Source organism: Micromesistius poutassou (assembly GCF_964030765.1).
Source record: "Micromesistius poutassou genome assembly, chromosome: 19".
Classification (NCBI taxonomy): domain Eukaryota; kingdom Metazoa; phylum Chordata; class Actinopteri; order Gadiformes; family Gadidae; genus Micromesistius; species Micromesistius poutassou.
The window spans coordinates 3,765,565-3,780,930 of NC_140289.1; the positions used below are offsets into that span (position 1 = coordinate 3,765,565).

Here is a 15,366-nt window from a genome sequence, read left to right on the forward strand (position 1 = left end):
CAAGTCAAAATGCGCTGGCTCTTAAAGGGGATGGGAAATGCCACTCTCATTGGTTTATTGCATGTTACGCCCAAAACACACCTAGGCTTTCAGCCCAACCCATTTTAGATTTGCGCCTAGGTAGCAAAATCTGACAAGGGAGCAGAAATTGGCAGAACACCGGGCGCAAAGCTCATTTATCTCGCCGTCATAATAGCAACAGCGCCATAGAACCGCCCACAAAGTACTTTGACTTTGCGCCTTGACGTCTGCTAAGTATGCTATAGGCCTACTGCATGAGAAAAATTTAGATCGATATTGCGCAACAAACGGGAGATGGGGACCACCCCGAATATTGAAGGGTATTTCGCACACTGGGCATTGGGCTTGATAGGGTTTGTTTTGCACAAGCGAGTGGGAGGAGCGTCGACACTGACGTCCCGTTCAGCCTCGCCCCCTCTGCTCACTCCCTCTCCGTACCCTGTTTTCTTTCGGAGTCCTCTCCGCTCTGGTGCCCCCTCAAAAAAGCTGTCTGGAAGAGCTGCAGGGCTGTATAGATGGCAAGCCCAGGTCCCACGGCAGTCATGGCGGCGCCGTTGGCCCACTTTGAGGAGGACTGGCAGGACTTCAACGAATTCCAGCCCTCGTCCTCCGAGGCGCCGGATGAACTGGATCAGGTGAACTCGAATGCGAGCGAAGCGGCGTCGGGCCTCGACGCTCCAGCCGACCCCGAGCACTGCTTCTCCGGGGAGTTCTGCGGCTTCGAGTCCATGGAAGACCTGGTCCAGGACTTCGACGCAAAGCTGAGCGTTTGCTTCCGAAACTACAACACGGCAACGGAACACATTGCGCCTATCAGGCCGATCACGGAGGAACATTTCCTGAAAGACGACGAGTGAGTATGAATACCGTGCTGGATGTCAACTTTTTGACCGTACTGGTGTTTAAAAAGGCGAGCCCCGTAGCTCACGTTAGCCAGCTAGCAGTCTAGCCTAGCTTTACTTCATGTGATTAATCAGAGTTGGGCAAACATCTCGGTGGCAAGCGACCAACAGAACGTTCGCGACCTCTTTAGACGCATTGCCCTCCATTGAGTGACCTATTTCTTATAGAAGAAGTATTATCTGATTTTATTTAATGGGGAAAACTCCCCAATTGTTGCACCTCCACGGACAGCTTGAATCGGCCTCTTTGTATGGGAATGCCTTTGGTCGCAAATCCACGTCTGTCATGTATGAGTGCCTTTCTGTCATGTAGCGTTTGAAGTGTTTTAGTGTTATGAAGTGAGGGAACGCTTCCCCGATTGGGTTTGTAAAAGTGGCACTGTTACAACTTGTTTACTATGGTTTATCATTTCAACTGACGTGTTTGTAAATAACGCCTACATATAAAATCATGAATCACGCCCAACGTCAGTAACAACGACGTTGTCCTGATATATCATTGCTATGTCCTCTATATGAGCCTTTCTATTTTGTTTTGTGTTGGATTGGATTTCTGTGTTGCAGTGGTGATGTGGCTTAAAGTCAGACCCACCCATTAACAGCCTGAGGGTATATATTATCAGCTGATCATTTATTTGATTAACGTTTGATCAATCATACAATTGTAAGTTTTTATAGGTTTAATAGATCATTTTGTTTGATCTTCAGAAAATCTTGATCCAGAAAACTGTGATGTATCGTCAAAGTAGCACGATCTGAGGAGCTCAATGTCACCCGCAAAGCCACCTTGTATCGTATTGCACATGGGCACGGCAATGTTATGTCAACACATGACCCCTCACAAAATATCCAACCATTATCCACATAGACTTTTATCTTCAGGGGATGAGACCCTGTTGCATATGCGGTGAAACAAAGGATAGGGGGAGAGTTTAATAGGACTGTTTCCCCTGTCGAAATGCTTTGCTAGCCCTTTTTAGCCGGACGTGTTCGGGCTGTTAACTAGCCAGCCGTCCATCCAGCCACCCCATTGCTGGTTCCAAGGGCAAGGATGGCAACAGTGTGTCTGCTCAGTGTCAGTTTGGCAGAGCCGTGGGTGTGTGTCTCACTCTGTGTGCATCTAGGGCAGAAAGGAGAAGTAGGCGTCGTTTTTATAATGGCTGTGTATCAGAGGAGCTACAAAAAGCGTTAGGCAATGTCTGTTCTTTGGTAGCACAGTGGGGAATGGGGATGCATGTGTTAACATGATGCCAGGGACACTGTGACATCACTCGGGGGTACAAACAAAACTTCTCCTCCATGATGCAGAGCTGACCTGACATATGGGGTCCCTCTACCACCCCCCCCCCCCCCCAACTGCTCCAAGCCACGGAGGCAGTGGTCAGAAATTAAACCACAAAATTGTTGATTTCTCACAGCGTTCACACACACTGTGTTTGCCCAAACGCCCTGTGTTTTGCTTATAGTGCCAACATGCATAAGAAGAATAATGACGAGGCAGAAAAAGCATGAATCCTGCCAAATCCAAAAATAAAGTGGCTTGTACACAGTGATATTTCACCTCATGTATAATAACCATGTTATTATCGGTTGTCCTGAATTGCGAGGGAATTCAGTGTGGCACGATGAAGCTGTAAGTAGGGGCTCGTGCTGCAGGTGGGCTTCTGTGAGCGAGTGGGAGGCGGTGGAGGTCATACCACCGCCGACTCATGCCGTGTCCCAGCGATGCGAAGAGAGGGGGGAAAGGAAGCCGATTGATTCACGCCTGTTTTTGCATCTCTCGTTCTCTCTGTGGTCCCAGGGTGTGGAACGCCCTGAGCGATAACTATGGCAACGTGATGCCTGTGGACTGGAAGACCTCCCACACGCGGTCCCTTCACCTGCCCACACTCAACCTCCGGCCGCACAAGGTACCATGCCCGAGTCTCTGTCTCTGTCTCTCTGTCTCTCTCTCTCCGTTTCTGTCTCTGTCTCTCTCTCTGTCTCTGTCTCTCTGTCTCTGTCTCTGTCGGTCTCTCTCTCTCCGTTTCTGTCATCCTGCATTAAGTGGGTAGAAAGCCTGTATTGTTACAGCACCAGCAGAATAACTGTTGAGTTAATGGTATTATCATTACAGGGTTTCTTGGTAGTGCTTGAGGCGGCAAGTGGTTATCGATTCTCCTCCTCCTACCAAGGAGGAACTCTTGGTTATCCTGTGCTCGCTCCGCAGTCTTGCCTTTTGTCCACTTCCTGTAAAGAAGTTTGCCATTTGTACTCCATTCATCTTCATGCATTGTGTGTTTGATTTAATCTCTCTCTCTCTCTCTCTCTCTCTCTCTCTCTCTCTCTCTCTCTCTCTCTCTCTCTCTCTCTCTCTCTCTCTCTCTCTCTCTCTCTCTCTCTAGGCGCTGGACAACCAGTCCCTGGACCTCTCTGAGGACGAGGAGCTGCGTGAGCAGATGGACATGCACTCCATCATCGTCTCCTGCGTAAACAACGAGCCCCTGTTCACCGCGGAGCAGGTGAAGTACACACATCTTAAATTAATTATTCATGCATGTCACCTCATCACACCTTACCTCGTGTATAAGAATTCAGCTTATGAATGCTCCAAATGTACATGTGTCTGAATCTTCTGTAAGCCACGTTTGATAAACGTGTCTGCTAAATGATGGAGACGGATCACAATAAAAATTTTTGGTTGTCCATGTTCGTTTACAAATGCACTCACTAAGGCACCCTAGCTCAAATCTTTAGGGTCAAACCTTTAGGCCCGGATCAAAAATAATGTATTTTAACAGCTGGGGGTGGCTAACCCTTATTATGAACCAATCGTTTTGCACTGCTTTTGCATTAGAAAATATATTTTGGTCATTAGTTGGTGATATATCATGATTTTTTTTTTTATTTCTTGCATTTGAAACGAGAGACTTTGCATTAGGCTAGGTTTTGGTATATTTACATTGATTTAGGATGGAAGCGTTTTCTAATGTGTGTGTGTGTGTGTGTGTGTATATGTGTGTGTGTTGCGGTGTCCCTCCCAGGTGATCGAGGAGATAGAGGAGATGATGCAGGAGTCTCCTGACCCAGAGGAGGACGGCGGCAGCATGGCCTACCAGTCGGACCTCTCCAATCTCTCTGAGGACCTCCAGGCACTCAAACACTCCCAGTCCAACTCCAGCTACCAAGACCGTAAGACACACACATCCCGTGTGTGTGTGTGTGTGTGTGTGTGTGTGTGTGTGTGTGTGTGTGTGTGTGTGTGTGTGTGTGTGTGTGTGTGTGTGTGTGTGTGTGTGTGTGTGTGTGTGTGTGTGTGTGTGTGTGTGTGTGTGTGTGTGTGTGCGCGCGTGCGTGCGTGCGTGCGTGTGTGTGTGTTATAACTGTGTGTATGATTAATTACTTTCCACTGCATGCGTTTCACTACATAATACAGACAATGCAAATATGCCTGGGTATACAGCTTAACTTTCAGATATAAATTGGATTGAAAATAAAATAACCAGGACAAAACAACATCATCCCTTTGTCCTTCCCATTTCCAAAAATGGTATGGATCTAACCTAATACCCCCCACCAAAAAAAAAAAAACAGAACTTACAGCATAATCATTTGTTGTTGTAGCTGATTCAGCAGTAGAAAAGAGAGCAGAAGAGAGATTTTGAAACAACCAAAGTTACCTCCCTCTCTATCGTTTCTCGGCCATTGAATAGTATTTAATTTCCTGTACCTGTGATTGACATTTCGGACTAATGAGATGTCCTAATTAGTCCGAAATTAACTGGGTGTAGTCTAAAATCTCAATTGGCTCATACAGGGGTCGGCGTGCACAGAGTGTCAACTCAAACACAAATTTCAATCACTAATAGCTGTCTAAGATGTCTAAGACATTTCTAAGAAATCACAGTCAAATAAAAGTTCTGAAATCTTTCTTACAGCCCCTTTTAATTCCCCATCAAATAAGCGGTAGATCGTCCGGGCCCTACAACCCTGCTATACACCTGCCTTTCCTCCTCCCTCAGGGCTGCGGCAGCTGTCGGTGTGTGAGCTGACGGAGGCACTGGAGGAGGTGGAGACGGCCATCGGCCGCTACAGCGAGGAGCTCATCCAGGCCCTGGCCCTGAGGGACGAGCTGGACTACGAGAAGGAGGTAACGTGAATGCTCCTCTGCTTTTACGCCCCCGGACATCACGACAACAGTGCATTGGACTGACCTTGTGACTGATTCAAGCCATGGACGGCCAGATGGGTCGAGGATGAGATGTGATGACTTCACATTCACTTTCTATTCTGTCTCGGTCTTTTGCTCTCTCTCCTCTCTCGCTCTGTCTATGAAAACTATTTATAATGCAATGATTAATTATTATGTGACCTCCAGTGTGTCCACTTTCCTAGCGTTGCATAATTCTTGCTAAGTGCACTTATCACTGCAAATACCACAAAGAGCGAAAGTCATGGCCAAGCCAACGGAAAGACATGGTGTGCCTCTGGTTGACCTGTGTGCATGTGTGTGTGTGTGTGCATGTGTGCGTGTGTGCGCAAGCAGGTGAAGAACAGCTTCATCTCGCTGATCATCGACGTGCAGAACCGGCAGAAGGAACAGCGAGAGCTGCTGCGCAAGAGGAGGAAGATCCGCAGCACCACCACCATCGGGCCCAACGGCCAGCGGACGGCCAGCACGCACGTCCCGGGCACGGTGAGAACCCCCCCCCCCCCCCCCCCCCACCGCACACTTCCCTCACAGGCTCCAGGTTACAAAGACCCGCGCAGTGGAGAAGCACATGCATGTGGATGTAGGAAGATGGAATGGATGGGATCAAATGTGTTCTTTTTGTGTGTACAAATGTAAATGTGTCACAGGTTTATAGGCAGGGTCCAACATGAACCTTTAGAGTTGAGTCCTTCTACCTGTCAGAGTGGAAAAGCATTTCTTTTTTTGATGTAACCCTGCATATTTTTACCGGCCAAATGGTCAAATCTATGTGCCTTTTGCTGACGGCCGGTGTTCCTTTGAGACCCTGTTTATGGGTGTGTGTAGTGGACTCCCAGCCAAGAGGTTGTGCGTGTGTGTGTGTGTGTGTGTGTGTGTGTGCGCTCTCAGACGGTTTGGGTCTCTGTGCCAAGATGGCGTGGGTCTCTCTCTCTCTAACCTCCTCCAAGTAGGAGTCTTTTCATTCTTTCTCTCTCTTTTACTCTTCTCCTCCTTTCACCGTGCTCTCTCGCCCGTAGCTCCTCACTCTGGAGGGATTGTCCACGGTCATTCAAAATGGCCTCCGTCAAACTTTCGGCGGGCCAGAAGGGGACAAGCAGGTGCCCCGTCCTCCTCTTGCTCTGCGTATTTCCTCCAGCCTGCCTCTCTTGCTTTCTGCTTTTCCCCTCCTCCTCTTTTATTTATACATGCATGACTGTTTCTTTCCGCACAGCTACCCTTATTTTTTGGTTGGACGCGTTTGTTTTTCCTTTCTATTTCAGTCTTCAAATACATTTTGCTCCGTTTGTTTTTGAATGCTTTCAACGTGGGATCGCCTTGACTTTTTGCTGCTGTCATTTCCAGTCACCCTTACTTTTCACCACGTATGTTTTGGTACACCAGTTGCAAGGCTGCTGCCCTTCCATTTGAATTGCATGAATAGCAGTGCATGAAAGATAACAATGTATGACAATTAAAAGTTATTGTTTCATGATCATTAAAACAGATATTTTATGTTTAAGATCAAACCATTATCATAGTCCTTTAAATGTTCATATGATTTATTATTTTGTATTTTATTTTGTCTTCCACTACTTCTGTTTGGTTTACTCACTATTTACTTTATTCTCTCTCACTGTGTGTCTCTTTCTGTTTCTCTTTCTCTGGCTCTCTCTTTCTCTCTTCTCTTTCTCTGGCTCTCTCTCTTCTCTTTCTCTTTCTCTGGCCCTCTCTGTGTGTTTCTCTCTCTGTCTCTGTCTTAGTATCTGACCACCGTGATCCCCTATGAGAAGAAGGCCGGCTCCCCCTCAGTGGAAGACCTCCAGATCCTCACCAAAAGTACGTGACTGCCTTCCCCTCTGCCCCCCTTGTCCTCCCCCTCCCATCATCCAGACCTCTGCGTCACGACGTAACGCTTTCTGTCTCCACCCCTGCTCCTGTCCTGTCTCTGCCCCTCAGTACTGCAAGCCATGAGGGACGACAGCGAGAAGGTGCCCAGCCTCCTAACAGACTACATCCTCAAAGGTGAAACACCCTCCCCCTGCCCCGATCTCCTGACTACAGCCTTATTACCCCCATGTTGTACTACCATAGCATGTCCCTTGGATAACGCTGCCCTCTAGTGGTTCAACATAACACACCAATGTTCATGATTATGTCTGGGTTATTTCTGGTGACCAAGCATTTTCTAGGCGAAGGGTTCGTGCTTAAAAGCACAGCGGAACACGCGCTCAGTGACGCAAACAACGCTCAAAGTGGCGACTCTTTTGGCCAGCCTTTCCTCTTTTTGACGCGTGCCTTCCTTGTGTCTCGTTGTGCTGCGTCATCCTCCTGCTAGCTCTGGTGTGAGCACGGGGGAAATGAAGGTTTGTAAAAGGCACTGATGCATCAAAAAATGTCTTGCAAAGTCCTGTCCTGTCCTGCACTCATGCTTCCTCTCACGCCTTTTTTTGTCTGTTCCTCTTTTTTTTTTTAAGTCTGGCGTGGTATATCACTCTTTTTTTTTTTTCTCCCTGCGGAAAACTTTTGCTATTTCAATGCTGTAGTGCATCATCATGTGCCGTGCCGTGCTTGTGGTTCGTACAGCTACAAATACCCTGAGAGGGGTGTGTGTGTGTGTGTGTGTGTGTGTGTGTGTGTGTGTGTGTGTGTGTGTGTGTGTGTGTGTGTGTGTGTGTGTGTGTGTGTGTGTGTGTGTGTGTGTGTGTGTGTGTGTGTGTGTGTGTGCGTGCGTGCGTGCGTGCGTGCTTGCTTCCTGGCTAAGCTTGTTGTACTAGAAGCTGGATATTATCCACTCTCTCAACTCATTCACCTCTCATCCACTCTGGCCTTCCCTCTTGGAAACGTAAGTGCCCCCTAGTGGGCGCCATGCCTCAATGCGCCGGCGACCGCCTTGCTTCAACGTACTGTGTGCGTTCTGCTGTTGTTTTCACAGTTCTGTGTCCAACCTGAAGCCCGCGGGGAGGAGCCAACTGTTTCCAGAAACCGTCAGGTCACCACCTCAGAGACTGTCTTGATCGATGCCTTCCTCAGAACCTACTCCCCCAACCCCTCCCTCTTCCAAATATGAACTTTACTCCTTTTTTATTTGTTAGGTTTGTTTTACGTGGCCATATTTTTGTTGGTTCAAAGTACATTTTAACAGCCGATTAGACCTGTGGTCTGTCGAGTTCACCTCACGTGTAACCTCAGTCTCACACACCGTTGTGTTGTCGTTTACTTTATGTTTAGATTTTTTAAATGTGTTTATTTCACTTTATTTTTGATTCTGCACGTTGACTTATTTTGTGTATTTAGCCAGTATTCAGTATTACGTCAGCGGCACGAAGCTCTCTGATTGGCCAGTGGCTGCTGAATGGTGAAAATGAAAGGATGAATGTTAGTTTTTTAAAATCTCGGGACACAGCAGAAATGGGATGTCGGCTGTCCCGTTTCTGGGAACGTTTTCTGAACCTTGTGATGTTTGCATCGCTGCAGTTCTTTCTTGGGAGGAGAACAGTCGATCAGGGTGTTCTCTGGTCTCTGAATCCGATCCAGCATGAATCTGTTGCTCTGATTTATGCTGAATTGGCCCCTTTTTTCGATTTGTCTCCATGAGGTACAAAGCATATATATTTTAAATTTGTAAGCAAAAGAACAAAAAGTTCACTCTAAAAAGTGAAAATCATCGTCGCAAGCATCGCTGCATGCCACTTTTATGCTTGGCATAGCTGCATCAGTCCGATAGAGTATATAAAATATGTATTTTTATTAAGAAAAATGCACCTATACAAAACTTCTAAGTAATGTCAAAAAGGGAAAAAAGTGTAATTAAGGTTTTAATGTAACAGATTTGACTGGGCAACCCGTGTTCAGTGTCACATGTGTTGTGTAGTGGGTCGTCGAGGCCAAGACAGACTTGGTAATGCCAGTAGCTACTCTTTGATTTACAATGAAAAGTTTCCATTCAAGTGCTGTTGTTCACCTCTGGACCGCAAGTAGCATTATTGGTTGTCCTTGGTACGTCCGGTTTCTTCCAGTAATGAATGGAATAATGTTAAAGTCAGGTCACAAAATAAACAGCATTTGTCTGAACAGGTGTTCTATGAATGTTCAATGAATATTTGATGTAGTTCAGGTTGTGTAAAAACCTTTTCTTCCGTAAGCACTGATGCATCTTAACCGCCTGCTTGCACACAGATGAGGAATATGTCATTGCTGTTGTTGCGAAACACCCAGACAGAACGTTATACTTTTCTAACCTTTAATTATCCTATATTTTGTCCTCGTCATAGGTTGTTGATCAGTTGCCCCTACTTTTTAAACAGGCCATATCTCTGGAAAGATGGTAATCCTAACACACGGATCCCAAGCCATCCAAGCTTCACTTGAGCTCCTCTGTGTCCCCTCAAGGTCTCTGGTTCTCAGGTACCATGGACAGAGTTGGCTCTTTAACAGAATGGCGGTCTTGAAGGATCCGGCCGGTTTAACGACCCAACATTCCAGAGCCCATCATAACGTTTCGTCAGTGTGGCGTCGATATCTCCGCTACGAACACAAGACCACGACGCGCAGCTCACGAATTATGCGTCAGGGCTTCTGGATGTGGTTAATTTACTATGAGGTACCAAGTCACTCTGTGCGTAACATAGCTTAGCGTAGCTTAGCAGTAATATCTAGTTAGGTACTCTGCTCCGTTGTTCCCTAAGTTGTAGATCTTTTACTTTTAAGGTGGTGATGTCAGCTAGAGACAATCCATGCTCGGCTAGTATGTCCTTTTAAAGGCTGTTGTTGTCCTTCTGCTGTTGCATCACCACCGCGTCATGGCAACCTCTTAGTAGGGACCGCTTGAAGTTTAGACGCATGGATTAAGTTGTTTGTTTAATATTAGGTCTTTGGTCGTCATTGTCTTTATGGCAACTCTTTTGTTCCCACCAGCAGCGAAGAAGAGATACAGGGAAAGATTGGTACTGCGATACATATAGCCGTCGCACAAAGCAGCGTCCATAAGTGCGTTGTGGTAACGGCAGGGTTAAGCCGGGACGTTAGGAGAACTCTATGATGTACATATGAGCGGTTGACCTTTTTTTTTTATCAGGACATGTCCTTCCAGCTTTAAGAAGCATTCGTAACCCAGCATGTGCTGCATGCCATTGTGAAACGCATTTCGATGACCATGCCATGTCGAGCATTAATAACACCGCCCTGAAAAGGGTCATGATGCACGCAGCAGCACACAAGATTTGACCATTTTTTTCCGGCGCAGTTTGCACTTTTCACATGATTTGATAACTCGCTCAATTTGAAAAAAAAAATCTCAGAGAAAAACCTTAACGAGATGTTCAGTTCTTGAACTTACAAGGGAAGAGTTTTTAGTGCGGTAGAAGCAGATCTGGGACGCACGCTTCCTCTCTCAGGACGAAGCCCTTCTCCAACCCCCCCCCCCCCTCCTTCCTCCCATTGGGTCTTTTAAACTTGCATATCAGCATAATGGCGTGTTGGAGATTTATATTTATATATTGCAAAACCAGCAACATTAAAAGAAAAAAGGCTGCCTTTTTAAATGCCTGAAATTTGTATATAAATTCAACTCATTGATTTTAACGCAATATAATTCTTCCCCCTTTTTGGGTTGTTTTATGTTTACTGTCTTTATGTGGTATGTACTTGCAGTACATTAATTTATTATGTGAATGTTTTGTACCCATATTATTAACTTTAATGGCTCAAATGGTTTGGGCCCAAATTGCATTGCAACTCATTTCAAATAAATGAATATGATCATTTGATGCTCTCCATCATTTTATGCATCCTGGATTAAGCCCTTAATGGAACACGATCTATGAGCACATTTGTTATTTTGACATTTATTAGATAAATTCCATACTCTGCTGTTGGTCACGCATATCAAAAAGCTAAAATGAAAGCATATCGTGAAACATTAATAAAGCAAGATTAACATGTATAAAAGTACATTTGACAAACAATTTTGTATAAATTCACAGTGAAATCACTTCATTGCTGCTTCCGTTTCAACACTGTATACAATAGAAGATGATCACACTTACTGGAAAACCTAACCAAAAAAATGTCAAAGATGTTTTTACATTGATTAGTTATAAATCAGATGAATTGAGATCGGTAGAAGGTAAGAATGTAATGCATGGTTTCTGTTGAAATGTCATGACAAAAATCTTCTCTTTGCGCTATCTCCTCCATAAAATGTATATACACACTGTATCCCCCAAATGTCATCCATGACACCTGTCCAATCAGATTAATACTGGTTAATGGACGATATATGGTATGCACGGTATATGTCCAAGACAATCTTCTACAGTCTCCAGTGCTTCCATAGTTTAAAGCTGTGCTTCCTAATCTGGTTTTGAATGTTTAATACGTCTGTTGTGATAAAGAGTATGACGGTTAGCATGTAGCGCATGTGGCTACACACTTGATCATGAGAATGTTTGGTTTACAAGGTTGGGGTCAAAGCTCCATCCAGGGCGGTGGTGGTGGCGTCACAGGTTGGTGTCGGTGAACATGGTGTGCTCCTTCCTCACTGTGCTGAAGCCTTTGATGGTGTCCACAAACTCCTCGTCTTCCATGAACTACGAGGGAGGAGAGGAACAAAATGTCTTAAAGGAACTGTTTAGGAAACAGACACACTAGAACTGGTTTTACTTCCAGTGACCTTTGCCCTACTAACCCCCCCCCCCCACACACACACACACACACACACACAGAAATCATTATTGACTTTACAGCTAACTAGCATAAGATAAGAGAACCTTATTCTCTGATTGGTAGATTGGTAAGACACTTCTGATTGGTAAGAAATGTGTCCCCTGCTTAAGCGCCATAGACAATTATGCACAAATTGCGTACAGAACAGAAGGCCATACAGAACATACGGCTGCCAATCATAAAAACATCAAATACATAGTAGGCATGACTGCCATTAAAGTAGCAGGGGGTATCTTGTGCTGTTCCTCCGTTGCTAATATATAATACTTAGACGTGTACAGTGATAAGACAACGGCCTCGAGTGCTGCTGGCGGTGATGTGCAAAGACACAGAGCAGTATTTCCAGATCCCATGTGACACTGGCTGTGTCTGTTCTCCCTCCTTCCTCCTCCCAGTGCTCCTGGAGGTGCTAACAGGCTGGGGGAACAGCTCACACAGTCTATTAGACCTCGGGCCCGGCGGGGGTGCAGCGAGTGCTGAGGCCGTGTCTGTTGACGTTGTTTGAATGCGCGCTTTCACCTTTTTTTTAAATAGCAGTGTCATTACCTGTTGTTCCTGTGACACCCGCGGAACAACTCGTTATTCGTTTGACATTCAATTGAGAGAAATGTCATGGGAGCGATGCGGGTGCGGTGCGGGGATGGTTTCGTCCGTACATCAAGGACGCACCGTTAGTCATTTCATTTCGCTGACGTTTTTTATCCGAAGCTACATTGAGTGATTGTTGTTTTTAGATGCGTCATTCACGAGCAGAGGGTGAGGGCATCTCGCTGAAGGATGCATTAGTGTTCGAACCCGGGACCTTTTGTCTGGGGGTCAAAATCCTAAAATGCTATCCTGCATTTTACACAGTGTTTATGGAGGTCACATTAAGTGGGCTGCAGGTGAGCCATAATAGGGGGTCCTGGGGTGTGGGGGGCCCTTACCAGCCCGCTGTCGTGGCCCTGCACATGGGGGTCCCACACGTCACTGTCCTCCGCCAGGGACTTCCCGTCCAGCGCCTGGCTGACGCTCCGCCGCAAGGAATTCTGGGAAGGAATATGGGCCGAGCCGTAGACGGTGGACACGCTGAGGACCCCGAGCTCGGACAGGGGGTCCTCGCATTTGATATCCAGGATCTCCTGTGAAGGATAAGGATGAGGTCAAAGTCACAGACGCTTTCTATCAAGAGTGTCTCAATGCATACGTCCTGATTTGGCTGGAGGTCACAGCAGGGCTCTTACCTCTGCATGCATGGTGAAGCCCTTCAGCATCACGTTGTTGGAGAAGCCTGCGGTGTCGAACTAAATCACAAGGCAGGAGGGGGGGGGGAGGTTATCTTCCTCTCTCTCTCTCTCTCGCTCACTTGTCTGCCTCTCTCTCTCTCTCTCTCTCTCTCTCTCTCTCTCTCTCTCTCTCTCTCTCTCTCTCTCTCTCTCGTCTGTCTCTCGTCTGCACTAGGACTAGGCGCAGTGGAGGCCAAACCTTAATCGAAGCGAATGAAGTATAAGGTTGTAAGTTTAAGGTTGACCTCAAGAGTCCCCGGGTGTATCTCACCAGAACGGAGCTGCTGGGGGGGTAGACCGCGATGCGGTTCCTCTTCTGCTGGGGGAGGGACACCAGCGGGGGTCTTTCCCTGGTGAACGGGGGTCTGCTCAGAGCCTGGAGACAGTAGGAGGGACTTTAGGACAAGACTATGGACTGCACACCAAAACAAAGAATGGAATATAATTGATTGGATTTAGCTGAAGATTTAGTGTTCTGTTATCAGCAACTACATACAGAACTACTTAGTACTACTGGTACCATCAATGTTAAACCTGCTACTACAACACCTTGATACTTCTACAGCACTACCATACACCAATACTAATAGCATCTAGTTTATCTTTATATTTCCACATGGAAATCGTTAATGCATAAAGAAAAGGTGATCAATCGTATGGATGTAATCAACACTAGAACACAAAGAGTTTGTGCTTTAGTTAACACACACATGAATTAAACATGCACTACGGCCGTGTTCCCATTAGCTTCTAGTGGCTCGAGCTGTAGCTACAGCTACTGTGTGTGGAGGGAGGGGGGAATAAACCATTTGGGTGGATTGACTTGTGTAGTGCAAGTTACACAAAGTGCAGGTTTACCAATAGATGTATGCATACCCCCCCCCCCCCCCCCCCCCCCCCCAACATGATGACTGAAATGACACCAATCAACCACCGGATCACCCACCCTCACCTTCAGGACCAGCACCAGGACCCCTCCTTCCCCAGGACCCCCCCCCCCCCCCCCCCCCCCCGCTCACCTTCAGGACCAGCCCCAGGATCAGGGCCAGCAGCACCAGGAACACGGCGGCCATCACCACCGCAAACCACAGCTCCTTGTGGACCGGCATCGGGGCCCCCGGGCCCCCCTCAGCCCGCTCATCGCTCCCCACTGAGACCCCTCCAGGGCCAGAGGAGGGTCCCGGGGGGTCTGCGGAGAGGGAGGCGGGGCGGGGCGCGAGAGATGGAGGGAACGAGAAAGAGAAGAACAATTCATTGGAAGAAGAAATGTGAAAGAGGAGGAGGACGATGGGAAGGAGAAGAAGACGAATGCGCGGTAAGGATGAAAAGCAAGGAGGTGGAGGTGGAGGGAAAAACATCATATGTAACAATATGATCAGAGGGTCACGCAGCGTTCATACGCTGTTGTTGTGGAAACAACAAACATTTAGTACTGGCAGTTCTACCTCCGGGACCACATGATCCATTCTGTCCTTATACATTTCCCATGAAGTCGTGTTTGTCTTGCGGAACATGAATTATAATTGATCTACAAAAGAATATCCAGGGGCACCGGCTGGTACCTGGTGGTTAACCTGTATCGTGTTCGGGGGCCTGCCCTGGGCCATAACAGGGACACCTCAGAGTGGTGTGCTGAAGAAAGGGGATCAGGCAATAAGGAGCACATGGTGCGGCCAATAAGGCTGTAACTGGACCCGGCGCTGCCGCTGTGTGACGGGCCGTCCTGCTCGGCCCCGTCCTGCTCGGGCCGTCCTGCTGGCCCACACGCCGACTATAACCCCAGAAGAAGACCTCCTGCTCTTGTGCTCTCCGTGGCCGTTCTGGGCTTCACCCTGTGGGGGACAGGCTGGTGACTCTGTACATACTCCCAACGGCTTGCTATGATTCATAATATAACGGAGAAAAGGCACCAAAATGGCGGCTTAGAACGTGGGTGACAACATGGGAAACCCTCCTGTCAGCACAGTTGAACTTTCCGTGCTGGGGTGGAGCAGAGGGCGGGGTAAGACAGCAGAAGCATGCTCTTTTGAATGAATGGGGGTCTATGTATACATTGGCGTGGGATCAGAGTGTGTGTGTGTGTGTGTGTGTGTGTGTGTGTGTGTGTGTGTGTGTGTGTGTGTGTCTCACCAACACTGGGCTCCGTGGTGGGGTCTTGGGCGCCCTTTCGCCGTGCGATGCATGGATCAGCAGAGGAGGTGGAGGTGGAGGAGGAGGGTTGAGGGTGGAGGTGGAGGAGGGTAGAGGAGGACCCCCTGGTCTCCGGCCTCCAGGCTCCTGGATC

At 47.3% G+C, this 15,366-nt stretch overlaps 1 protein-coding gene across 2 annotated transcripts; it reads left to right on the forward strand.

The window, feature by feature from the left end:
• Positions 1-493: 493 nt before the first annotated feature.
• On the forward strand, positions 494-10,848 carry fez2b (fasciculation and elongation protein zeta 2b). 2 transcript variants are annotated; one of them, XM_084483878.1, is made up of 10 exons: positions 494-874; positions 2,725-2,833; positions 3,308-3,424; positions 3,947-4,094; positions 4,925-5,052; positions 5,449-5,598; positions 6,132-6,212; positions 6,855-6,930; positions 7,051-7,116; positions 8,027-10,848. In XM_084483878.1, the coding sequence occupies exons 1-10, from the start codon at positions 537-539 to the stop codon at positions 8,041-8,043; spliced, it is 1,230 nt and encodes a 409-aa protein (XP_084340004.1). In that variant the 5' UTR covers positions 494-536; the 3' UTR covers positions 8,044-10,848. The 2 variants fall into 2 exon arrangements, with proteins under 2 accessions (XP_084340004.1, XP_084340005.1); XM_084483879.1 differs by lacking the exon at positions 6,132-6,212.
• Positions 10,849-15,366: the final 4,518 nt, after the last annotated feature.

Excerpts from the sequence above, each read along its gene's own strand:
- fez2b (XM_084483878.1), top strand. The coding sequence starts at position 537 with ATGGCAAGCCCAGGTCCCACGGCAGTCATGGCGGCGCCGTTGGCCCAC. Across the intron at positions 875-2,724 it reads CATTTCCTGAAAGACGACGA|GGTGTGGAACGCCCTGAGCG; the intron begins GTGAGTATGAAT and ends CTGTGGTCCCAG. Across the intron at positions 5,599-6,131 it reads GCACGCACGTCCCGGGCACG|CTCCTCACTCTGGAGGGATT; the intron begins GTGAGAACCCCC and ends TCTCGCCCGTAG.